The sequence below is a fragment of the Staurois parvus genome, unplaced genomic scaffold (assembly GCF_062004578.1).
Source record: "Staurois parvus isolate SC_StPar_1 unplaced genomic scaffold, SC_StPar_1.0 ptg000885l, whole genome shotgun sequence".
Classification (NCBI taxonomy): domain Eukaryota; kingdom Metazoa; phylum Chordata; class Amphibia; order Anura; family Ranidae; genus Staurois; species Staurois parvus.
Window position 1 is genome coordinate 9,823 of NW_028318681.1, and position 27,652 is coordinate 37,474.

General features: G+C 41.6%; 1 protein-coding gene across 1 annotated transcript in view; it reads left to right on the top strand.

Moving 5' to 3' along the window:
- Positions 1-1,316: 1,316 nt before the first annotated feature.
- Positions 1,317-27,652, top strand: part of LOC149442466 (atos homolog protein A-like) — a 48,089-nt gene continuing 21,753 nt past the window's right edge. The window contains exons 1-4 of the mRNA XM_089656071.1: positions 1,317-1,502; positions 8,440-8,642; positions 12,247-12,372; positions 22,259-23,723. Coding sequence (XP_089512197.1) covers positions 1,323-1,502; positions 8,440-8,642; positions 12,247-12,372; positions 22,259-23,723 — 1,974 coding nt within the window. The 5' untranslated portion in view covers positions 1,317-1,322. The remainder of the gene's footprint in view (positions 1,503-8,439; positions 8,643-12,246; positions 12,373-22,258; positions 23,724-27,652) is intronic.

The window sequence follows — 27,652 nt, forward strand, 5'->3', positions numbered from 1 at the left end:
ACATATCCCATGGTATCTTGCTGCCTGCAGGCAGTGATTCTCGTACTGACCCCACCGCCTGAAACTCCTCCTCCGCACCTATGTAGTTAAGAAGGCAGGCTCCCTGCAATTTTTGACACCGCAGTGCCTACTTATGGCATAGTGAATACGTGTCATGGAATTTGGGCTAGTTCACACCACAAAAATGCATTTCTGCAATGCATCCTTGATGCGTTCCAGATTTTATTTTTATTTTTTTCAATGTACTGGGGTCTGGTGTATTTTTTGTGTTTTTACCACGCTCCAGTACAGTTCTGTGCATAAAAAAATGCGGCATGTTCTACTTTACTTTTTTTTTTTCTTGATCTGGAAGCGGAACACACTGGAACTGCAAGCACTGGTGTGAACTATGCCATTGAAAACCATGTAACCTAATTTCTATGCGTTTTTGAATGCAGAAATAAAATAACACTGAAACGCATGTGGTGTGAACTAGCCCTTCAAGGAAGTAAATGTGTAGGATCTTCACAAAGTACTTTTTTTTTTCCAGACTCCAAGATTGATCAGAATGATAGGAGTAGGCTAAAAATAAGGGAAATTCAATGTGGAAATGAATACAGAATGCTAAAGTTTGACCACAGAAACTTTAATCCTAATATTTTACTATAGCTGGGTGGCGGTGCTACATAATACACCCTCTGTGCCTTTCTTCAGGCTTTTACTTGCAGAAAGTCTAGTAAAAAGCCTTCTAACGGTGATCTTGTGAGCTTGTATCCTTTAAAGTGTGTTAAATAATAAAAATAAAGTAAGTTGACATGATGCTTTGTTGGAATTTGTTACCTACACAGCAATAATTATGTGGTGTCTGGGTCTGCCCAGCAATTATTGCAGACTCAGTGGTTCCTTCTTATCTGCTCCAGGCAGACCGCTCTCCCACATGTCTGCTAGATCAGTGTGCAGGAGTGACCCTGATTCACCCTTTATCATACCCACGTTTCTGGCCCATTCTCATGCCCATGAAATGAGGAATGTGATCCCTTTACTGGTTGTTATTGTTTCTCAAGTTTATTTTATTACAATACTAAACCTGTATTAAAGAGTAACATTCTGGTGCTTATTTTTTGTTTGTGTAGATAAAATAAAACCAGATGTTCCAACAGTTTTTAACACATCACTGATGCCAGGAACATATTGCAGACTTTCTGGCAGTGGAAAGGTTTTTGCGCGTCATGGTAATTTTTCAATTGGATAGCTCAGCTTGGTGACTTTAGCAGTGAGGTTTCTGTGGATTAGACATGCTCTCCTGACTGATTTTGTATGCCATCTGCTTTTTCCTAGATTCTATGGATGAATTCTTTGAGTATGAGGCGGAGGACTTCCTGGTATACCTGGCTCTACTGGTTACAGAAGGGCGCACACCTGAACATTCGGTAAAAGGCAGAACAGAAGGTCTCCACTGCCCTCCAGCACATTCTAGTCAGCCTGGACCCAACAAGCATGAATGCAGTGATAAGTTGGCCCAGGTGAGTCCATTTACCCTAACGCCAGCACTTACAATTGAGCGTGTGAATTTTTCAAGAAGGCCTAATGACTAGGTCTTATTAGGAGAATCTAAATATAAATAATAAGGCCTGATTACAATGCATTTCTGTTAAAGGTTTTAAAAAATACCAAATACACATATTTTGTAGGTAAAGTGCATTTATTTTCTTATTTGTTTTCTTAGGAGCCTGTAAAGTATTTGTGGGTGCACAGTCAAGCTCCTGCAGACTCCTTACTCTTTTTTTTGCCTCCGTACCTCCTGTATGGGCAGGGAGTTACTGACGTCCAAGAAGATTAATGAACTAAGAGTGCTCACCAGCTCCCTCACAGTTCGTTGAAACTTTACAAGCCATCTGCCAAAGTGGCAGAGGTTACCTGTGGGGTTTTTTTTGTATCCCGAACAATTCTGGCAGTTGAGGCTGCAGTCTTTCTTGGTCTACCTTACCTTGGCTAGGTACCAAGAGATCCCTGAATTTTCTACTTCTTAGTAAGTGATTGAACAGTACTGACTGGCTTATTCAAGGCTTTGGATATCTTTTTTATATCCTTTTTTTCTTCTCCTTAATCTATGCTCAGTACCCCATAATGACAAAGTGAAAACGCATTTTTTGAAATGTCAGTGAATTTATTAAAAATAAAAACTGAAATATCACATTGGCACAAGTATTCAGACACTTTGCAACAGCACATTAAATTTTAGCTCAGGTGCCTCCCATTGCTCTTGATCATGTCTGGGATTTTTCTACACTTTCATTGGAGTCCACCTGTGGCAAATTACATTGATTGGACATGATTTGGAAAGATGCACACCTCTCTATAAAAAAGGCTCGCAGCTGACAATTACTGTATCAGACCAAAGCCACGAGGTCCAAGGAACTGCCTGCAGAGCTCAGAAACAGGATTATTGCAAGACAATGATCTGGGGAAGGCTACAAAAAAAAAACTTCTGCTGCATTGAAGTTTCCCAAGAGCACAGTGGCCTCAAATGGAATACGTTTGGCACAACCAGGACTCTCCCAAGAGTTGGTTGCCCAGCCAAAGTGAGTAAGGGGAGAAGGAAAAGAGGTGACCAAGAACCTGATGGTCACTGTGACTGAGCTCCAGAGTTCCTGTGTGGAGATGGGACAGTGAGCTTTGGGTTATGGGTCAGTGCCCAGGGCAAGGCAACATTTGGGCGACAAGCTTCACGCGATATGACAGTCACAGCAAAAGCACACCACGTTTTAGGTGCCATTGAAAACCTGCCTTTTTGTGTTCACAGTTATTCTGCATTCCCAAAACGTCCGGGTGTGAATGGAGCCACCCTGGTTCACACATGTGATTCTGGATGCTTTTACAAACTGTTTCACATGACAGGGTAGATATTATGTGTTCCTATTGAGGTGGTTCACACAGATGCGATCCACATGCATTGTGCTTTGAGTGCCATTACAAAAAGGACCCTGTGTAAGTTTGTAGCGGTGCAAAGACTCTCAAGTGATGGGCAGGGGCGGACTGACAACTCATGGGGCCCCCGGGCAATAGGGGATCATGGGACCCCTGTGTCCTTGCCCAAAAGCAAAAAAGCCTATGAAAAAGGTACCAGGGGCATCTCATGGGCCCCCCTACTGACCCCGGGCCCACGGGCAGTGCCCGAGTTTCCAAATGGTCAGTCCTCCCCTGATGATGGGGTAGAGTGGCATGCAGAATGTTCAATGCAAAAACGTCTGTCAATAGCAATCCTACATGAAGTCAGTGGGAGGCAGTTTGTGAACCCAGGCACCATGGCGCAATATCTAGTCCCCATAATGATCTGGCTTCTGGGATTTGTCAAGCCCTGATATAGAGATATACACACACACGTGATGATCGCGGCATCAGATCCCAGCCCTTCTCACCAAACTCGTGACCGAAGGACTAGCCAATCTAAAACCGCGCTGCCACGTGCGTAAGAATGCCAAGGCCAGCTGCACCCTGCACAACGATTTTTCAGCTAATGGACCACAATCTATGTACCTGCAGCCTGAGTGATTGTTACTGGGTCAGGTTAATTACGCAATTAACCCTTTAGACTGCCACCACCTCCTTCCTTTTTTTTTTTTTTTTTTTTTTTTTTCTTTTTGTACAGTGAAAGAGGAAACACAGCAATAACACTGATGTTTGAATATTCGTCGGTATACCACTATCACCGCAGGCAACGATATACCGAAGTTTAAAACACACAGTAGCGCTTTTCAGAGGCAGGGGTTCTGAGTTTGCATTAAAGAGCTTTAGAAACAGTTCAACACTTTCAGAAAGTAAGATTAATTACTAAAAGGTCAAAAGGGTGCAATAAAAATGTTTACAGAAAAAGATGTAGCATATATATATATATATATATATATATACAGAAAGCAATAGCACAGCAAAGAGATAACAGGAATTTAGATAAAGTACTTGCCAAAAGCCTTGGGTTAAGCAGCTTTCACGTTTTCTGAGCAAAAGGGCGTTTTCTCCCAAAGTTGGTTCCGATGTTAAAAAGGGAGAATTCTTCAACTAGCTCAACTTAGCTTAGCTTTTCTAGAAACTCCACAGGGTGTCTCCCTGACTCAGAGAACCAATCGCCTCATTTGGGGAGGGGGTTGTGTAGGCGGGGAGCTCAAGCTTTGACCAAAGCCTTCCCAAATTATACTATGGCCAATAACTTTTCCTCGGTACATATAACATTCTATCCACGGGTAGATTAATACCCAGAATCATCTGCTGAATGGTTAGATATGAAATATCTGCTTGAATGGTTAAGGAGATAAAGTTTTCTGCTCTCCTGTGAATGTCAGGGGGTGTAATATACCCGGCGACTTGTCTTACAGTGAGCCATCCGAATATGTGTTCCATGTTTGCGTAATTATTTCCTATTTGGAGATATAAAATTATTTGGAAAACCTGGGTTTTAAAATGTAAGTCTGTTTTTATGACCACCTGGAATGTCTTTTGAAGCTCTGTGAGGGCTGGTTTATGGCTTGATGACCCCTTCTCCAGCAAGGGTCTTGCAGACAGAGGGGCACTTAGCTAGTGTGGGATTTACAGCCCTGGAGCTGTCCCACTGGGGCCTGTTGCCTTTTGAACTCCGCAAACACACACAGACCACATTACTGAGGGAGGGGGGAAATTGGAGGAGGAAGCCTGATTTGGGAGAGAGATGATACAAAATGGAAGATTCTTAACAAGATGGATGACCTCGTCCATCTCGGTGTGCACGATTGCTACAACACACACGTAAGAAAACAAAAAATCAAAAACAGAATCACTGAGTTGGAAAAAAGGATCACTCCCTCTTAAAAATGACTTGTGAATTCAGCCAGGTGTAGCTAATCACCTTCTCAATGGCACACAAAGCCATTTGACAATCAACTGTGATCAGCTGTGGTCATTTTCATTAGCTCAACATAAAAATGGCTTTCCTGGAGCGTTTCAGTACCTGATAGTGCAACAAAAGCAAACCATCAGCTATGGGTTGCCAAGCACTGTTAAAAGATCTCTAGGATAAAGTTGTGGACTGGCACAAGTCAGGAGATAGAGTCAAAAACCTTTCAAAGGCTTTATCATGGCCTAGAAGCACAGTGAAGTCTATTAAGAAGTGGAAGGTATTTGGTACAACACAGGCCCTCCCTGGATCAGGGCATCACTCCAAACTGGATGAAAGAGCCAGGAGGAAACTGGTCAGAGAGGCTACCAAGAGGCCTACAGCAATTCTGAAGTAGTTGCAGGAATTTGAGAAAAGAGTGGTCATTGTGTGCATGTGACAACAATATCTCCAATTCTCGACAAATGTGGCTTGTATCGGAGGGTAGCAAAAAAGCCCCTTCTCAAGAAAGGCAACATGCAGTCACGACTGAGCTTTGTCAAAATGCACTTTGTAGATTCTGAGGTCACATTGATCAAGGTGTTCTGGTCCAACTATACTAAAATTTAATTATTTGGCCTCCACACTAAACCATGTCTGGAAATCCAATACACCGTGCACAATTATTGTGCAAGCGAGTGTTTTGACCAACTCCAAGCTATATAAACTTGAATGCTTGTTGGATTTAAGCATATCAGATGTGTAATGAGGGTGAGTGTGGCCTAAGGAGATCAACACCCTATATCAAGGTGTGCGTAATTGGTAGGCAGCTTTTTTTTTTTTTTTTTTTTTCTGGCAGAAATGGGCCAAAAAGATTTTTAACCGACTGTGAAAAGTCAAAAATTTTAGAGTCTTTCAGAGGGATGCAGCACAATCACTAAGACATTGGGTGTGATCACAGAACCCTCAAACGTTTTGTTGCAAATAGTCAACAGGGTTGTAGGAAACATGTTGAGAAAGATGCAAATTAACTGTGAAAGATTTGAGAAGAATCAAACTTGAAACTACCAGGAACCCATTATCCTCCAGTGTTGTCATATTCCAGAACTGCAACCTGCCTGGACTGCCCAGAAATTGAAGGTGTTCAGTGCTCAGACATGCCAAAAAACATCTTAAAAACAATACTTCTTTTTTTTTTTTTTTTTCTTTCTATGGACGGACGAGGTGAGAGTGACTGATGGACCAGATGGATGGGCCCGTGGCTGGATCATTAAAGGGCACAGAACTCCATTTTGACTCAAACGCCAGCATGGTGGAGATGGGGGTACTTCTGTGGCCTGGTATTAAAGATGAGCTAGTTGGACGTTTTTTGGGTTGAAGATGGACTCAAAATCGACTCCCAAACCTACTGCCAGTTTTTAGAAGACACTTTCTTCAAGCAGTGGTACAGAAAAGTCTGCATCTTTCATGAAGACCATGATATTTCTGTAGGACAATTGTCCATCACATGCATCAAAGTACTCCACTGCATGGCCAGCTAGTAAAGATGAAAGAATGACGTGGCCCCCTCACCTGACCTAAACCTTATTGAGAACTTGTGGGCCCTTCTTAAATGGGAGACTTTACAGTGAAGGAAAATTGTACACCTCTCTGAACAGTTTCTGGGAGGCTGTGGTTGCTGCTGCAGAAAGTCGATTGTCAACAGTTCAAGAAACTGACAGACTCCATGAATGGAAGGCTTATGGCTGTTCTTGAAAAGAAGGGTGGCTATATTGGTCACTGATACATTTTTTTAGGGGGGGGGTTTAAATGTCAGGTATATTTGTAAATCTTGAGTTGTTTTATTATTCTCTCGCTTGTTTTTCATCTGTTAAAGTGAGAAGAATTTTTCTTTTTTAATTTAGTTGCATAATAATTCTGCACACAAATAGTTGCCCAATAATTCTGTACACAAAATATTTTCCTAAGAAAGCCAAAACCTCACTTTTACTTTTCTTAAATATTCAGATTTGTGTTTTATAAACATTTTGGCTTGACTGAGAGCACTGTAGTTGTTCAATAATGAAATGAATCCTCAAAAATACAACTTGCCTAATTGTGTACACAGTGTACAGCTCACCATCCAAATAATGCCATTCTTACAATAAAGTATGGAGGTGGTAATAACCTGTTATGGGGGGTTTCTCTGCAGCAGGTACTGCAGCACTCGTCAGGATAGAAGGAAAAATGTATGGGGCAAAATACCATCACATTCGTGAGGAAAATCTGCTGCCCTGCCAGAAAGTTGTCAATGGGAAGGCTTACCTTCCAACATGAGTGACCAAAAGCACACAGCAAAAATGACCACAGTGGTTGAAGGTGAATGTCCATGCATGGCCTAGTCAAAGCCCAGACTTAAACACCATTGAAAATCTGTGGAATGACTTGAAGACTTCAGTCCATCAAATTTAACTTAACTTTAGCAGTTCTGCAAAGAAAAGTGGGAAAATATTGCAAAGTTAGTAGAGACCTACCAAACTGCCTAAAGGCTGTCAGTAAAGCAAGAGGTGATTCAACAAAATACTGATAAAAGGGGATGATCTGTATTGTTGCTGTATTGTCTTCCGTTATATTGTAAAGCGCTGCGCAAACGTTTGGCGCCATAAATCCTGTATAATAATGATCCTTTTTTCTAAATCAGTGATTCTGCTTTTTTATTTTTTTATTTTTTTGACATGTTGGTGTTATATCAAATACAGCTGGGAAAAACAAAAATTGTGTGTCTTTATTTTAGGCTGCAAAGCCACAAAATGTGATTATTTTTAAGGGGGATTCTCTTCTATATATTATACTACACACACACACCTTTTCTGTGAAGTCATGACTGGGTTTATGCTGCAGATTGATCTATGAATATATATTTTACTCCTTTCGTTTTATTTGCTTTGGCTGGAGTGTACGGGGGAAAGGTCACCTGAGGTTTGACAGCTGCTGCCTCAAGCACAGCAGATGGGGTACTGTGTGAGGTCAGGAAGCTGAGAAGCAGCAGCCATCGGACTGGGAACCTTTGATCCTTTGCCTCAACATCAACTGGTCCTTTTTTATTGAGTTTAATTTGTTCCAGAAATGATCATTATACTGCAGGTTGCTGTTAGCACTGAAATCCTTGTAACTGAATGTAAAGTGTTTTAAGGCTTGACATCTGGGGAAAGTAAAAATGTTACCTTTTTTTAAATGAGGCTGCCTTCGCACTGCAAAGGTTAAATGCTTGCTTAGGTCTAGGGGACCAGGAAAAGCAATATACGCACTCCATCCTCCCATGCTGCAAGACCAGTCCCTGTAGCCTCTTCTTCCTATATGCTTGGGTGCCTTCTGATGTCATTTAAGGCAAATGTAGGGCCCATACTGCTGCATTGGACTTAAGGATACTGATGGAGTTTAGGGGGGCACCATCTTCCAGGGGAGCAGAGGATTGAGAAAGTAAAACTGCTTTTCTTGTTCCCAAGACATAAATGAGCCTTTAATCCTTGCAGTGTAAAGGCAGACTCGGTGCAAGGAAATATTTTGTACTTTCCCCAGAGTTGAGCTTTTAAACCATTTTAGTGCTTGTGCTAACACTTTATTTTTCTCTCCTGTAGTGTCGTCAAGCTAGAAAAACTAGGTCTGAGGTCACCCTGCTGTGGAGAAATGATATTCCCATCATGGTGGAGGTGATGCTGCTACCAGACTGTTGCTATAGCGATGAAGGTTCAGGCACAGAAGGGAATGTTTTAAATGATCCTGCGATGAAACAAGATGCCCTCTTGCTGGAGAGGTGGACCCTGGAGCCAGTTCCTAGACAGTGCGTTTCCTTTTCCTTTACAGTCTTTGTTATCGTAAACTGTTTGCAAGTTTGCCCTGACTTCTTTGTTTCTGTGTATTGAATTGTTCTTGTGCCAAGTACTGCCACAGGTCTGCAAATGCAGAAAGTAAGAATTTATTTTCATAAATACTCTTTTTGGTCACGGCAGTTTGCTTTTCTGTTCCCCAAAAAGCCATTGGTGCATCCTTTTTGTCTAAATGTCTCAGGTTCTAACAGAGTTGTGTAACATGTAACCAATTAAGATTCAGTCCCATAGTAAATCAGGTGACTAGGGTGTGATTACATAAACACAAATTATATTTAACAGTGGATAATGTTTTGTAGTGTTTTTAGATTTATTTTTTTTACTTGCACACAACACGTTAAAGCTAATTTAAACACAAGAAAAAAAAAAGTAATATCACAACTCAGATGTACAGTATAAATAAACCGGAACAAATAGTCTAGTTAAATACAGCACAAGTGCATGTATGTTCCTTTTTTTTATTTATATATAATCTAATGTACTGCAGACAGGTGGCCCCTACAAGTACACTGATGTAACTGTATGGGGCTGGGCTGATTGTACACAGCGGGAGTTAGCCAGCAAGTCCTGACCAATGATTCATTGGCAGGACCTGCTGATCAGTTCTATCCAATCACAGCCCAGAACCCTGTGTTGATGATCAAAGGGAACAATTTTTTGTTTCTTCTCCCTGCGAAAGCAGGGAGAAGAAACAGCGGTATTCAGTAAAAAGCGCACATTGCTAGGCACACATTTAACACTTTGATTACCCAACATGTTAACCCCTTTCCTAGCCAGTGTCATCAGTACAGTGACAGTGTGCAGTATTATCAGTGATCACTGTATTGGTGTCCTAGTCAGTCAGCTCCCACTCATTGTTAGTGTCAGATCGACGCTGGACATCCCACTATAAGTCACTGATCACAATCATTACTAGTATAAAAATTCCAGTATATATATTTATTTATTTTTTTTTCATATAGCAGAATACATTTTGGTCTAAAATTTATGAAGAAACTTTTTTTTTTTTTTTTTTTTTTTTTTTAAATTGGATGTTTTATACAAAAATCAAGTTTGCCACATCTTGGGGAGTAGACGTATGGTGCCACATCCTGATAAATCAAGAGAACAAAAAAGAAAAAAATCCTGCAATGCTAAGGGACTTTAACCCTTTTGCCGCCAGGTCTGTACATCATACATTGTGGATTGTGTTTATACACAATCCAGTGGCTGAAGCCACTGGAATTTTCTAAAACTGATAGGTAGACTCCTCCTGTCTGTCAGGTGGAAGCAGTCGGGCAGCTGCTCTAATGCCTGATTGCTTCTATAGCCCCTGGTACCGGAGCGGACAAACGTTGTTCGCTCTCCTTCCCTTCTTTCTGTGACACCATGGCTGTCACTTTCCATTACTATACATCAAGTGGCTCCCAGAGGAGACATGCAGGGTCTTTTAGGCCCTGCATGTCTCATTAAAGAGAACCTGTCACTTCAAATTTATCACATGGGGACTTGTGTCCCCATGTGATGACAAAAAAAGTTTTTTTTTTTTTTTTTTTTTTTTTTTTTGAGAAGTTGTGTAATCCTTCAGGTATGAAATAACTTTTAAAATGTGTGCAAAAAATGCAAAAATGTCTGTGGCAGCAAAGGGGTTAAAGGTAGTGTACTAAATCACAACACAATTAAATAAAACCATGTTTATTGGATCCCATTGAAATTACTGGTGAAAGGCCGCTGTGTAAACACTAATACATGCAATACACATCAACTTTCAAAAGACCATACTGATACATGGTTAATGTTCTGTCCTACTGATAACATGCTGACGTGTTTTGCAGTTCACAGCGGCTTCACCAGGGATATTGTGGGATTTTCTGAAAAGTTGAAAATTTTAACCGTACAGATAAAATTGCCATTAACAGTTTTCTAAACTAAATATGTGCTAATAGTTTACATATACTTCATATACCCTCTCAAGAACCAACAGTGTCCCAGAATAAGCTGAACCTGATACAAAGTGATAGTTTCCCCAAAAAAAAAATGAAAAATCAATTGTAGCAAAGCTTCTTTCGTCACTCCACTCCAAATCAAGCAGCACTTGCTGCACTCCCCTAATATTGCCACACCTTCACAAATATGGAAGTTGCACTTATAGGATCCCACTGAGCAGTCTAATGTCTACATGTATTCTCTCCACCAGAGAGCCTACAAAGAGAGGCCATACATAGGGGGAGATTTACTAAAACTGGAGCGATCTGGTGCAGCTGTGCATGGTAGCCAGTCTGCTTCCAACTCAAGCTTGTTCAGTTAGGCTTTGACAAAAAAACCTGGAAGCTGATGGGTTTCTATGCAGAGCTGCACCAGATTTTGCACCATGCAATTTTAGTAAGAAACATCCATAGTGTGATACAGTAGGATTAAAAGCCTAAACCAGGGGTCTCCAAACCATGGCCCTCCAGGTGTTGAACTGCAAGTCCCATGAGGCCTTGCAAGACTGACAGCCACAGGCAAGACTTGCAGAGGCATGATGGGACTTATGGTATTTCAACAGCTGCAGGGCCATAGTTTGGAGACCCCTACCCTAAACCATTTTGGGTCCATGCACACTGGGCTTCAAAAAAAACACTGCTTCTACAGGAGTTAGGCATTTTTGTCTGTAGAAGTAGCTCAGTGACCATAATGTACATCAAGACATTTAGAGGCATATTTTAAGCTATGCGTTTTTAGAGGACAGAAAAAAAAAACCCTTCTGGTTTGCGTTTTTGGGAGGATTTTTCTGGCAGAAAAACAAAGTGATTTTTTTTCCAGCCAATAGAACTGGAGGTTTTTTAACCTCAGTGTGCATGGACCCTTTATATACTCCCATTTAAATTGTACAACAAAGCATCCAAAATGTCCCCCAGTGGACCACATCAGCGAGTAGCAAGCACTCCTGTCTGTGTCTCGCACAGCCGCTGAATGTTGCTGATCAACATATATGAAGCCTGGCTCTACCCTAATGCATTTAATCAGTATGGGCAGTTTGGATTTGTCTGAACATGCCTAAGCTCATCCCTACTTATTACCAGTAAATATCCCTACCTTTCTTATTTGATCCACACTTTTTTTATATATCAACTTTTTATAGAGCTGTCTTGTTTATCAAAAAAAAAAGAAAATTTCAGGTCGTGCACATTGATGCATTTGCAGAAACAGATTGCTGCATCAAAATACACTAGAAAAGACCAATTTGATTTACTGCAGATCAGCAAAGCGGATACTTCCAGACTAATCACAGCAGCTACTTTCCTTGTACAACACGTGCTCATTCTCTTTTTGAGAGCCTGCAGAATTTCCCAGCATGTGGTATGCTTCTGGTTAAAGTCACACGCAGTGTTATTATCTGTCATAGGATTGGATACACCGGGAAAGGGGACAAAATGTTCCCCATGATATTTTTTTTCTTGAAATGTTTGTGTTTGTAATGGTACATTGTAATTGTTTTACTCCAGCTGCAGAACGTAATCCATTTTTACACTATTACAGAAACAGACTATAGTTTTAGAAGTATATTTCACCAAGTGTAATGTTTTTATATGTTAGGAGTGGAGATCGTTTCATTGAAGAAAAGACCCTGCTGCTAGCAGTCCGTTCCTATGTTTTCTTTTCCCAGCTGAGCGCCTGGTTGAGTGTCTCCCATGGGGCTGTACCACGTAACATCCTTTACAGGTGAGTTGATCCTCTTCTCCCCCCCTTCCCCCAAGAGTCTCTAGTTGTTATCCAATGATTTTTAGACTGATGGTACCGTTTACCATAATTCACATAATCTGAGCAGTGAAAGAATGCACATGAAGCCAGTTTGCTACAAATGCAGGCACAAATTTTACACTATGCGAACAAACCTATTTTCATTCATTCCGATGATGCTATTTATTCTGGCGGTCCCCAATGCACATAAATATAAAAGCATTAGTTTTTCTTTCATTAACAAATGGCATGATGTGCAGAAGCCAGCATGTGAGTTATGGTTTAACTGCCATTTCTGCTGAAGCAATACCTTTTTTTTTTTTTTTTTTTTTTTTTTTTTTTTTTAAGTTTAGCAGGCATTGCAAAGTAAAAGGTTTCTGTCACTACAGATTGGGTACTAAGGTCCCCTTTTTTGAGGTACTGTATGTACATTTCTTATGCATTTTAAGAAAGTGCTCGTATGCATACATGCATTACTTTGTCTACATGCAATTTCTGTAGTTTCAGGTGAATCTTGCATGTAAAACTACAAAACATTGTTCAACGTCTGTTATAGGGTCACATATCTCTCCCAGTTGTACTCCTCTATCATCATGATGACACATGCCTGTGGTGGAGACTAAAAGCAGAGATAGGCCCGCCTTTGTTTGTGAGCTACAGGATGGGAATGACCTGGCGGCTGCTTATTGGAGTAAAAAAATAAACAAAAAAAAAAAAAAGCAAGTTTGCCTAGCAATGAGATTGGATGCTTCTCTTGAACTATAATCAGCCGTGCCAACACAGATTTGCCTAGGCATGGTCCATTTTTGCAACTACCAAGAAACCGGATCAGTGATATGCAGGAAGTGGCTGAAAGAGAGGCTGAAGTAAGCCTGTAGTAACCATATGTTATGGCAAAAACATACAATTGTTTATTACAGTGCTTTAGCAAATTAAAGGTCATAGAGTTGGGGTTTAAATTTACTTTAAAGCGGAACTTGCCTTGCCATTGCCAACATCTTCACTTGGTCATCTCCTGGGTTCAGGATTTTTGACTATCTTGATTGACTGGGCCAACATGACATAACTCTAGCTTATGCACACAGCAGTTTATGCATTCCAGTATCAAGGTATACCAGAAACGGGCAGGAAAGTTTTTTATTTTATCCCAGAAGAGACATGGTATGGCTTTTCCTTCTACAGCAGGGGTCTGCAAACTTTCTAAGCAAAGGGGCCAGTTTTCGGTCTTTTTCTACTCCCGATGGCCAGTCAGGCCCTCCTAAAGTCAAATGTCCCAGCATCAGTGGGAGTAAACATGACCCATCTTTGGTGTCAGTGAGAGGAACTGTGTCCCAATCTTGGTGTCATTGGGAGGAACTATGCTCCATCGTTCATGTCATTGGAGGGAATTGTGTACCATCGTTGGTGGGAATTGTGCCCCTTTTTTGGTGGTAGTTGATAAAGTAGTGCCCCAAGGGCTGAATAAAAGCCAACAAAGGGCCACCTCCAGCCCTCAAGCTGCCATTTGGAGACCCCTGGTCTAGAGCAGTGGTTGCCAAGCTGCGGCCTGAGGGCTGGATATGGCCCTTTGTTTGAGGAATGAGAGCCACTTAAGTGATTTAGTAAACAGTCACGGGCAACGATGAAAATAAATAGTTCATAATTTCAAATTGCATAATGAACATTTTCCTCGTACAGCTGCTGAATGCTGGTGGGAGGGATAGGAGGAGAAGCCAGATTTCAAAGGTTGCAGGAAGAAAATAGAGTATCTGTTCCTGTATGTTGCCCCTCCTGTCCAAGTGTAAAACAGAATGTGACCGGTAGGCTGCTGTGTTTTGCCCTAGTTTGAGGTCAAGGGCCACATCAGTGGGCTCCGAGGGCTACAGGTTGAGGGCCACTCTCCTAAGCGTCAGTTTACTGTCCTTTACGCTTCAAGGGGGCTGGACTTTGCCAGTGGGAGTAGAAAATGCCCCAGCAACAATGCCCCATCATTAGTTTTAATGGGAGGAATAGTGCCCCATTGTTGGTATGAATGGGAGGAATAGTGCCCCACTGATGGTGTCAGTCGGGGCAATGGTGTCCTACCATTTGCATCAGTTCGTGAAATAGTGCCCCAAGGGCCAGATAAAGGCAGGCAAAGGGCCACATCTGGCCCCTGGGCTGCAGTTTGGATACCATTGTTCTACAGTATAGTTCCGGGTTGTGTTTTTTTTTTTTTTTTTTTTTTTTAAGCTTATTGGCTAATTTTTTTTTTTTGTGTGTATACTCATGCATTAATAAGAAACTTTGAAAGTATTTTACAACTTTTGCACATGGGTGTTTGAACCCAGTAAACTTAATTGCCAGCACATTTCCTCCTCCTAGGCAGCCCATTGAAATGCATAGCTGTGCATTGCTGTACTCATGTATATGGCTTTGCAAACACAAACATGAGAACGTATTTGCATACACCCATATTCTGTACAGGGGATCTGCAGTCTAACAAATGAAATGTTTATTTGCTACTATAAGCAACAGGCATGGTTTTTTGTTTTGTACCAGTTTTTATAAAATAGGCCTTAAAACAAACAGTAAATCCAACCTTTTATTGTCACTTAAAAATAAAAAACAAAAAAAAAAACAGCTGCTTTTAATCCAAGATGAATATGAACATCCACAACAAGATCATGAACACAGACTTGCTACTCTTCTTATCAGAGTACTTTTCCCCATGTGCACAAGATAAGCTCCACCTCCAAAATAGGCCTGCTTGGCTTACTTGGTGGTCTTCCATGCAAAGATCTTACAAACCCATCTGATTACTTTCTTCATAAGGTTTCCTCCCATCACCCAGATGGCAAGCTGTGTTGGCAGGAAATAGTTGATTCTTTCATGTTGCATAACAGCTGATGTAAGGTTTTCTTAGCTTTGATGTGCACACCAACTAACATAAACACCTTTTGCAATATGTGCATGATTCTTTGTCATTTCCTGTTTTTTATTTTTTCACCTACTGAAACCTAAAATGGAAAATATTACTTGAAACCATATTCATATAATAAAAATAAATCGCAAATTGCCAACAGAAGTAAGCTTGACAGGAAGCACACCATTGCTTCACATTCTTTGTACTTTTCTTCTTCACTGTGGAAACACAGGAGGAACTTTTATATCCCCTTCCACCAAACTAGTAATTTTAACCTACCAGAACTACATCCAGTAAATTAAAAGAGAAATGATTTGGCTAATAGCAACACGCACTTCAATTCTTTTTATTTTTAATTGTCAAAGTGAGCCTGATCTGGCCAGTAATGATGTAAGGTAGCAGTGTTAGCACCTTTCTGGTTCCCAGGTAGCATAGTTGAAAGACACAGTAGACTAACCCAACCCTGACATCGATAAGATTGCAACCACCACCAGTGCCTGCTGCACTACTGTACATCTACACCTGCAGCAGTGACTTGTTGCTGCCTCCAAAGTCTACTCCACAGATCTGCAGTTTCTGCAGCTACGTAGGCTGTCTGTAATGAGTTTGGCTTCACTCCTGAAGAAACTGGATATTTACTGCCAATGCAGCTTGCCATCTGGGTGATGGGAGGAAACCTTATGAAGAAAGTAATAGGACGGGTTTGTAAGATCTTTGCATGGAGGACCACCAAGTAAGCCATTGCTCTGCACCATCAGATGGCTCAACAGAAGCAATACAGTGGTGGTGGCTTCCCCTCCAGGAGATCTCTGCAACAGAAGTGCCCCACCACTACTCTTCCCCCCCCCCCCCCCCCCTCAAGCAGACCTCCAGCACATCTGTGTCCCCCTCAGCAGGTCACAAGCACTATAAGCAAATATCACTATAGCTATCAGACTCATTATCAGTGCTCCCATCCCACTCAACTCTCCCCTTTTTTTTTTTTTAAGTGGCAAAACTTTTTGTTTTTATTTTGGACAGAGTTAGGGAGGGTTATAACCCCGTCAGTTTATTTTTTTTACCATCTGTGTCCCATGGAGTTTTATCTTCACTTCTTGTCCCATAGCTAAAACAGGAAGTGAGAAAATATCTTCAAAATTTAGGGACCTTCAGGTCATCAGAACTAGTGTCCCCACTGGAAAATTTTCCATCTATTACTTTTCCGAGTACAATCCAAATGTGAGGTTTCTTTTACTTTCACTTTTGATGGTAATGGTAAACAGGTCAAATGGGGAACACCTGATGGGTGTTTTAATCAATGTCCACTCTGCACATAACTAATAAAAAAAATAAATAAAAAAAGTGTTGCCTTTTTAGTTTTACGTTAACCGCTTCCCAACCGCCCTATAGCAGATATACTGCTACAGGGTGGCATGGCTGCGCAAAATCACGTGTGTGTGTATGTACAGTCAGGTCCATAAATATTGGGACATCGACACAATTCTAACCTTTTTGGGCTTTATACACCACCACAATGGATTTGAAATGAAACTAACAAGATGTGCTTTAACTGCAGACTGTCAGCTTTAATTTGAGGGTATTTACATCCAAATCAGGTGAACGGTGTAGGAATTACAACAGTTTGCATATGTGCCTCCCACTTCTTAAGGGACCAAAAGTAATGGGACAATTGGCTTCTCGGCTGTTCCATGGCCAGGTGTGTGTTATTCTCTCATTATCCCAGTTACAATGAGCAGATAAAAGGTCCAGAGTTAATTTCAAGTGTACTATTTGCATTTGGAATCTGTTGCTGTCAACTCTCAAGATGAGATCCAAAGAGCTGTCACTATCAGTGAAGCAAGCCATCGTTAGGCTGAAAAAACAAAACAAACCCATCAGAGAGATAGCAAAAACATTCGGCATGGCCAAAACAACTGTTTGGAACATTCTTAAAAAGAAGGAACGCACCGGTGAGCTCAGCAACACCAAAAGACCCGGAAGACCACGGAAAACAACTGTGGTGGATTACCGAAAAATTATTTCCCTGGTGAAGAAAACACCCTTCACAACAGCTGGCCAGATCAAGAACACTCTCCAGGAGGTAGGTGTATGTGTGTCAAAGTCAACAATCAAGAGAAGACTTCACCAGAGTGAATACAGAGGGTTCACCACAAGATGTAAACCATTGGTGAGCCTCAAAAACAGGAAGGCCAGATTAGAGCTTGCAAACAACATCTAAAAAAGCCTTCACAGTTCTGGAACAACATCCTATGGACAGATGAGACCAAGATCAACTTGTACCAGAGTGATGGGAAGAGAAGAGTATGGAGAAGGAAAGGAACTGCTCATGATCCTAAGCATACCACCTCATCAGTGAAGCATGGTGGTGGTAGTGTCATGGCGTGGGCATGTATGGCTGCCAATGGAACTGGTTCTCTTGTATTTATTGACGATGTGACTGCTGACAAAAGCAGCAGGATGAATTCTGAAGTGTTTCGGGCAATATTATCTGCTCATATTCAGCCAAATGCTTCAGAACTCATTGGACACCGCTTCACAGTGCAGATGGACAATGACCCAAAGCATACTGCAAAAGCAACCAAAGCGTTTTTTAAGGGAAAGAAGTGGAATGTTATGCAATGGCCAAGTCAATCACCTGACCTGAATCCGATTGAGCATGCATTTCACTTGCTGAAAACAAAACTGAAGGGAAAATGCCCCAAGAACAAGCAGGAACTGAAGACAGTTGCAGTAGAGGCCTGACAGAGCATCACCAGGGATGAAACCCAGCGTCTGGTGATGTCTATGCGTTCCAGACTTCAGGCTGTAATTGACTGCAAAGGATTTTCAACCAAGTATTAAAAAGTGAAAGTTTGATTTATGATTATTATTCTGTCCCATTACTTTTGGTCCCTTAAGAAGTGGGAGGCACATATGCAAACTGTTGTAATTCCTACACCGTTCACCTGATTTGGATGTAAATACCCTCAAATTAAAGCTGACAGTCTGCAGTTAAAGCACATCTTGTTTGTTTCATTTCAAATCCATTGTGGTGGTGTATAGAGCCAAAAATGTTAGAATTGTGTAGATGTCCCAATATTTATGGCCCTGACTATATATATATATATATATATATATATATATATATATATATATATATATAGTATGTCACAGAAGTGAGTACACCCCTCACATTTTTGTAAATATTTTATTGTATCTTTTCTTGTGACAACACTGATGAAATGTCAGTTTGCTACAATGTAAGTAGTGAGTGTACAGCTTGTATACCAGTGTAAATTTGCTGTCCCCTCCAAAATAACTCAACACCCAGCCATTAATGTCTAAACCGTTGGCAACAAAAGTGAGTACACCCCTAAGTGAAAATGTCCACATTGGGCCCAAAGTGTCAATATTTTTTGTGGCCACCATTATTTTCCAGTACTGCCTTAACCCACTTGGGCATGGAGTTCACCATGCTTGGCCAGTCAATCACCTTTACCCTCAGCTTCTTTAGCAAGGCAGTGGTGGTCTTGGAGGTGTGTTTGAGGTCGTTATGTTTGAATACTGCCCAGCGGCCCAGTCTCCGAAGGGAGGGGATCACGCTCTGCTTCAGTATGTCACAGTACATGTTAGCATTCATGGTTCCCTCATGAACTGTAGCTCCACAGTGCCGGCAGCACTCATGCAGCCCCAGACCATGACACTCCCACCACCATGGTTGACTCTAGGCAAGACATACTTGTCTTTGTACTCCTCACCTGGTTGCCGCCACACACGCTTGACACCATCTGAACCAAATAAGTTTATCTTGGTGTCATCAGACCATCAGACATGGTTCCAGTTTGCAGAAGACGAGCAAAATGATCATCTTCAAACTGCAGGCTTTCTTGTGCATCATCTTTTAGAAGAGGCTTCCTTCTGGGATGACCGCCATGTGGACCAATGTGATGCAGTGTACGGCGTATGGACTGAGCACTGATAGGCTGACCCCCCTCCCCTTCAACCTCTGTAGCAATGCTGGCAGCACTCATACGTCTATTTCCCAAAGACAACCTCTGGATATGACGCTGAGCATGTGCACTCAACTTCTTTGGTCGACCATGGCGAGGCCTGTTCTGAGTGGAATCTGTCCTGTTAAGCCACCTATGGTCTTGGCCACAGTGCTGCAGCTCAGTTTCAGGGTCTTGGCAATCTTCTTATAGCCTAGGCCATCTTTATGTAGAGAAACAAACAATTCTTTTTTGCAGATCCTCAGAGTTCTTTGCCATGAGGTGCCATGTTGAACTTCCAGTGACCAGTATGAGAGTGAGAGCGATAACCCCAAATTTAACACACCTGCTCTCCATTCACACCTGAGACCTTGTAACACTAATGAGTCACATGACACCGGGGAGGGAAAATGGCTAACTGGGCCCAATTTGGACATTTTCACTTAGGGGTGTACTCACTTTTGTTGCCAGCGCTTTAAACATTAATGTCTGTGTGTAGAGTTATTTTGAGGGGACAAAATGTACACAAATGTATTGTAGCAAAGTGTCATTTCTTCAGTGTTGTGACATGAAAAGATAGAATAAAATATTTACAAAAGTGTGAGGGGTGCACTCACTTCTGTGAGATACTGTACGTGAATTTGCTTTTCCGGGTAGGGGGTACACGCCCTACCTGCGCCGCCATTTGCGGCTGTCGGTGATTACTCGCCGGTGCCCGGTGATTACCGAGCATCTCCGACAGGGAGAACTGTTTGTAAACGGAGCAGTTCTCCTCCCTGTCAGCTCGTGCACACTTCTTTGCATGGCTGTGAAAACCACAGCCATGCAAAGCAGCGTGCTTACAGTGAAGCACAAACACACGGACCCATAGTAAAACACACCCAGCATACAGTTAACCCTTTGATCGCCCCTCATGTTAACCCCTTCCTGCCCAGTGCCAGGTTTTTTTTTGTTTAGCACTGGTCACTGTATTGGTGTCACTGGGGATATCCGTGACACAGACAGTTCCCCCCCCCAGTGTCTGAATTCCATCCCACTATAAGTTGCTGATCACTGCCATTACTAGTAAATATAAAGAAAATCCAGTATCTATACTGCCACCTGTAAACGCTATAACTTTCACGTAAACCAATTAATTTACACGTATTGGGATTTTTTTTTTTTTTTAGCAAAGACACGTAGCAGAATACATTTTGGCCTAAATTTATGATGAAAGTTTATTTATTTTTACTGGACATGCTTAATAGCAGAAAGTCAAAAGTAGTTTGGTTTTTTTTTTCTCAAAAATGCCAGTCATGGCACACGCATTTTTCTCCACCCCCCTCACAGCAGACACCACCCTACATGTGCGCAGTACATCCTTCCCCAGCCAGCAGATCTTTGCCTGCACTCCTCTTCAAATGCTTACACTGTGCCCTGAGCCCAACTTGCAGCAAATGCATTCTTCCCTGGCAAGCTAGTTTGCGCATATCCCTCCCAAGGTAAAACACTCCTGCTCACAGCATGCCTCCTTCCTGCTTAGTGCACCTCACCCCTCCTACTCTCAGTGCACACTTTTCTCCCTGGCAACCTCAGTGACCCCCTTCCTCATGTGCACATCCCTTCTTGGTCAGAATGCATCTGTTCTGATGACCGTGCAACCCATATCTCCACACTTACAGCACATTCATATCACCCCCTCAGCACACACCACCTTATTTCTTGCTGGCAGACATTTTCTCCTTGCACCATCCAGCCTACACCGCATCACTTCCCAGCCTAATCCTCCCACCCCCAATAATAAATGCCCTACTTAATGCAAAACTACACTGCATCTGAGCACCACAAACCAAAAACACCACCATCCATCCATGCCTCCATGTTTACTTTACTGAGAAATCACTTTGAAAAACACCCCCTAGCATTTCTGGCCGCAGCCATCATAAGTAAGGGCAGATGATTAATGTACCATTTACTTCATGGAATCAATCGGCTATTAGCTCAGACATGTAGGCAAGAGGTTGTGCTTAACTGAGGAAAACTCCTCCTGGGGAGGATGATAGCATTTGTCTAGACATAGGAACCAGGAAGTTACTGAAGAAATGTTAAAAAAAAAAAAAAAAAGTTTAAAACAAGTAAATGTAATATGCTTTCATATCTGTTTTGACTATATGTAATCCTTATGCTGCTAATAGTAGTAATGTTGATTGAGAGAGTTAAGTTCCTCAATAAAGTGATTGTAAACCTACTTTCAATTTAAAATCGAAATGAAAGGCAAAACATTTGTGTGTAGATATAAAAGAGAGAATTTTAAAGTGATCACATCCCTCTGTTATGATCTGCATAAGAGCTAGTGGATGAGAAACAGCAGTACACTGATTTTTCCATCCAGTAAAAGGCTGTGCGGGGGGGGGGGGGGGGGGTAAGCAGAAGTCTGATCATTGGAGAGCACAGGAAGACTGCGGGACCAGTCACACAGTGCAGCTCATGCATGCGCAGTAGGAATCCGGTTGTGAAGCTGAAAGACTGCCCAACCTGCTGGCTCCTGCACCCGAAGCCGATTTAAGAGTTGGCTTTAGTGAGGACATCGCTGGATCCCTGAACAGAGAAGTGTCCTTGTAGCTGGTGACTTTTAATTTTTGGGGGGAGACAGGAGCTCCACTGTAAGCTTGTAGCCAAGTGGTTAGCACTTCTGCCTAGCAGCAGCACTAGGATTGCTGGTTCGAGTCCCAATCACGGCACTACTTGCCTGGCATTTGCATGTTCTCCCTGTGCTTGTGTGGTGTTCTTCCATGTACTCCGTTTTTTCCTCCCACTCTCCAAAGACATGCTGGTAGGGTAATTGGCTCCTGTCTAAATTGTCTCTAGTATGTATGAATGTGATTAAAGGACCTTAGATTGTAAACTCCTTGAGGGCAGTATGTGATGTGAATGTATAATATATATGTGAAGCACTGAGTAAATTGTTAGTGCTATAGAAGTACCTATAACAAATATGTAAAAGAGACTAATTGTCTGTCCTCCTATATATTTACAGAGTAAGTCCGGCTGATGGAGAACTGCAATGGAATTTTACACACACCCCAACTGAGCATGTGTTTCCTGTTCCCAATGTCTCTCACAATGTGGCCTTGAAAGTCAGTGTCCAGTCTTTGCCTAGACAATCCAGCTATCCAGTGCTGAACTGTAGCATCCATAGTGATCTTGGCTTCTATGAGAAGAGGTTCTCCACACGTGAGCAGAGTGTTCTTCCGCCACGAGAGCTGAAGGAGAGCAGGCAGTATGGTGTCCTCAATTCTCAGCATTCTTGTAGCAAGCAGACGTGGACTGTTGGACCTGAAGGTTTAATGCAAGCTAAGACAAGTCTAAGCATGAATCTCACTATTCCTGGCAGAAGTGTCAAGTTAATATCTGGGAGTGGGAGTGGTTATGACATTGGGACATCACCATCAAAGGTTCAAGGTTTCAGTGTGATCAGCGAGTTAAAGGGAGCTCCACCAGACTCTCCTGTTCGAAATTTTAAATCCCTGTCTTTGGTTGATACACCTAATAATCCGCACGCAAACCAGCCAACCGAGACCAACCCCCTGATAGGCACCTTAATTCAAGAACGTCAAGAAGTCATAGCGAGAATTGCACAACATTTGCTACAGTGTGATCCAGCAAATACGCACATAGCTAATCGTTCTTTCAAATTGCACGACTCCAGCACTATATGTTCTAAAATATTCCGAAACCAATCTGAAGATGAAAATTTTAACAAAATAGAGCGAGAAACACCTGTCCTTAATACTTTCAGTTCAGACTTGACTCTAACCCCTGACAGCCTGGATAGAAAACTGAAACCATCTTTAGATACACCCATCGCTTCCTCTCGCCACAGTCTGGAAGGTAGAACCTCACCAAAACCACAAGCTAGAAGGAAACTTATTTTAATTCAACCTAGTGAACAAGTTTTTAACTCCTTTCAGAGTTTTGCAAGTAAACACACACCACCTGCACTATCTGTATCCACAAGAGAAAATTCAGTTGCGCTTCCTGAAATAGGTGACTTGAAACAAGGTGACCAGACAGAAAAAAATACCAATAAAGTAACCCACATCTCACACCATAGTATGACAAATGTCCACATATGCAGCAGCAACAACAAGCAAACTGAAAACCGAAGCAGAGACAGTTCTCAAGGTGATTTCTGTAAGAATTGTTCACGAAGTGTAGTGGCACTGAAAACCTGTGCGGTTAGCCAAGTATCAGAGCCTAAATGTACAGAGAATAACACATGGAAAGCACAAGGGTCTGATCATACTAATCAACTTCATAGTATAGAAAATTATGTCAGTTCGGAACGCGATGGTTTAAAACTCAGAGAGACCCAGGACAAACTGAAGACAACCCATGATGAGAACGAGGATCCAGCCAAGTGTGACTGTGCCGCACAAGAGCAAGGAAAGGCCACCAAGAGTTGTTCGAGATGTGAACGGCTGAAGAATACAGAACAAAAGGTTTGTATATACATCAAGTGTAGTTTTAATAACTGCAAAGATTGAGCGGTGTGGCAGCACTGACCTAGGTCTGTAATGATGTGTGCCATTTTCCTCTCCTTGGGTCACTAGAGTCAGGATTGCACCTATCACTCCTAGTTTGGAATTTAATATCCACTTTTGTGTTTGCAGATTAATTCTTATCAAACACTGAATATCTTGAACTGAACATAATCAAAAACCAATGTAAGGTACTGAGAATTTCTAATTGCAGCCTACTGGTTTGAGGATGGGACTGTCATGGGTTCTTAACAGGAGTCCTACACAAGAGCAGACACTATAGGAAAACCCATAAAACCCCTTTTGCAATTTAGTTTTACTTTTATTCCTGGGGTTTGGCTTTCTCTGATTGCATGGCTAAATTATACCAGCTGCTCTCCACATTTGGAATGAGTGCCCTTACCAGCCACTATGGCCACTGTCTTAAGCAGGCCATAGACAATGCAGAAATCGCACAAAAATTCTGAATCGTTCGTTTTTTGCATCATTAGTGTGTCAGCTGCGACACACCATTTTCATGCTGCGATCAAAAGTACCTGATCCAACATGATGGCTTTTTATTAGAAAAAATGAAACGATGGCTCGATCCTAATGAGCTATTTTTTGTTTTTTGCTCAACAACTTGGATTTTGACTTGTCTATGGCATGCCTTAGGCAGGATTTTGTCATTTTTTAAAAAAAAGTTTAAAAGTACATGCCCAATTGTATACCTGATTTTTGTAAAAAGCACATTTTGCACACAAGCATGCTTTGCAGAGCTGCTTTACCTACTGTATGTGATAGAGGAGACTGTCACAAAGGCCCAAATCCTGGTTTTCTACAATGTACAACGATGTAGATTTTATTGTAAGGTGATGCCATGTCAGTACATTTTGAAGAATTAAACCCCTTTCATTTAAGGGCTGTTAAAAAGCAATTCTGCAAATATGGGTAGCCATAACAAAGATTTTTGATATTGAGATCTGCAGTGTTGACAAAACTGTCTTGCAGATCCATATGTTATTGGATAAAGATTTTGTGCTTGTTTCAAGAATAGCTAATTTTTAGATGAGTCTTTTAGAGACGTTCTAATTCCATCACATGTCCCAAAAAAAGTTTGATTATGCCTCATTTCAGGACAGTGAGTGGGACCAGTAAGAAATCCGTCATAAGGTTTTGAGAAACCTAGTCATAGCTATCATATATTTATTGGAATTGCAGTCTATGGCGTATTGCTGCCATTTTCATCATTTTACAGCCTTATTAAAAATATTGGACAACTGGTAGAGGCATTATGAAGTCACACTGCTGACTTATCCTTATTTAAAATCTATTTCTCTGGCTGTCATAATTATTCAATGGCTTTAGTACTTCTTGAGTCACTGTTCTGGATCACAAGTTGACATTAGGAGTTCTGACGTCACTCTTTGCTGATCTGCATGCTTGTTCCAGGTCAGTGTCTCAATCTATTTAAGCTATAGATGGTCAAGCACAGCCAGACAACTAGCATTTTCGAGAAGTCCTTAATGGCAGCTTCTGTATTTATCACAGTATAAGATTCTTTTTTAAATGTAATTTGTATGTCAAGAAAATTAGTAATTTAGTTGTAGTAATTGTCATTAAGAACATATTGTATTGATCCGTACATTTAGGCCTTTCAAGGTGGTATTGGGGGTAAGTCCAGAAGCCAGTCCCGAAAGGGTGCATTGAGCTAAATGGCTCCATACACAAACTTTTGGCAAATGCATTGTGGCTTTTTTCAGATATCCCCAATCATTTATGTTGCTGAACCCAACAGGACACCTGCTGGGTTAAGCATCTGAACATCTGCCAATCGCAACACCATTACTGATGTGCATTTTTCCAGTACTTATGTAAATGGGCTAATACATGTATTTATATGTTTTATTTGGATTCAAGAGGAAAACCTTTTTTTCCACATATTTTGTTTGGGTGACACTGTATTTTTATGACATCAATATGGTTCAGTAGTGTAGTAGGCTTCTGTGTTGGGATGACATGAGGTGATCACCATACTGAACTTTGCAATAAGAGCAGCTGGTTTGTGAATGGAGCCTTGCTGTATCCTGCCACTCAAGAGCTGGTTGTCCTTGGCAGAGGAGTCTTGAAACCTGGTTTAGGTACATTGCTTTGAGTCAGCTATTTAGATCATCATCAAGCCACCTGATGCAACACAGATTTGACATTTTATACTCTGTATACAATGTGGGTTAGTTATAAAATACTCCCAACAAAGCTGAGTTAATATTCTAGACGCTTAGTGCTAACATCTGCAACAACCTTTTGCTTAAAATACTGCAAGTACAAAAAATGGCTAAAGCCTAGTACACATGATCAGAAAACTGTACAAAAAATACAGCTTTCGAAGCGGTCATACAATAATCTGATCGTTGGCTTTCAATTACTTGAAGGGACAAACACGAAAATTTTTGTACGATATCAGATCGTACGATTTTTATTTATGTAATCGGTACAGTTTTCATCTTAAAATACAGTACATTACATCACTTCCACTTCCAACTTCTCTTTCTGTTGTACAAGGACTTTTGTATCTTTCGTAACCTTCACTTTCGATATGAGACTAGCATGCAAAAAAAATGGACTACCTTTTGTCCAATATTCTCATGTGTACGGGGCTTAAACGTTCTGCCAGATATCCAGCAAGCCTGTAACGTCTTGTGTACGAACATCTCTGCTTCTGCTGCACTGAACTCCTAGGTCCTGTTATTAGTCCTGTGGACTTCTGAACTACTGAACACCTCCCATGTATTATGGGGAGGAGGAGGCTTTCTGTAGTATTACAAATACAATCTAGTGGTACATAAAAAGAAGAGATGGCCAGGGAAAAAATAAATATAAATATATATATATATATATATATATATATATATATATACACTGCTCAAAAAAAGAAACAAAAACATTTTCTAATCAGAGTATAGCATCAAGTCGATTAAACTCCTGGGATATTGATCTGGTCAGTTAAGTAGCAGAGGGGGTTGTTAAAATTTCATTACCACTAAAGCAACTCAAACTGATTAATAGGTGCACTGGATGGGCAACAATGAGACGTTCCCTCCCCCCAAAACGGGAATGGTTTTACAGGTGGAGGGCAATGACAATTTTTTTTTTTTTTTTTTTTTTTTCCCCCTACTCATTTTCTCTTTTTTCACTAGTTTTGCATTTGGTTGGGTCAGTGTCACTACTGGTAGTATGAGGGGATACCTGGATTCTACAGAGGTTGCACAAGCAGTCTAACTACTCCAGGATGGCACATCAATACCTGCCATTGCCAAAAGGTTTGCTGTATCTCCCAGTAGTCTCAAGAGCATGGAGGAGATTCCAGGATACAAGCAGTTACTGTAGGAGAGCTGGACAGGGCTGTAAAAGGTCCTTAACCTATCATCAGGACCAGTATCTGCTTCTTTGTGCAAGGATGAACAGGATGAGCACTGCCAGAGCACTACAAAATTACCTCCAGCAGGCCACTGGTGTGAATGTCTCTGACCAAACAGTCAGAAACAGACTTTGAGGGTGGCCTGAGGGCCCGACATCCTCTAGTGGGCCCTATGGGCCCAGCACCATAGAGCTCGATTGGCATTTGCCATTGAACACCAGAATTGGCAGGTCCACCACTGGCGCCCTGTGCTTTTCACAGATTAGAGCAGGTTCACCTGAGCACATGTGACAGAGGTGAAAGGGTCTGGAGACGCCGTGGAGAATGTTATGCTGCCTGTAACATCGTTCAGCATGACCGTTTTGGTGATGGGTCAGTGATTGGTCTGGGGAGGCATATCCGTGGAGGGATGCACAGACCTCTACAGGCTAGACAATGGCACCCTGACTGCTATTAGGTAGCGGGATGAAATCCTTGGACCTATTGTCAGACC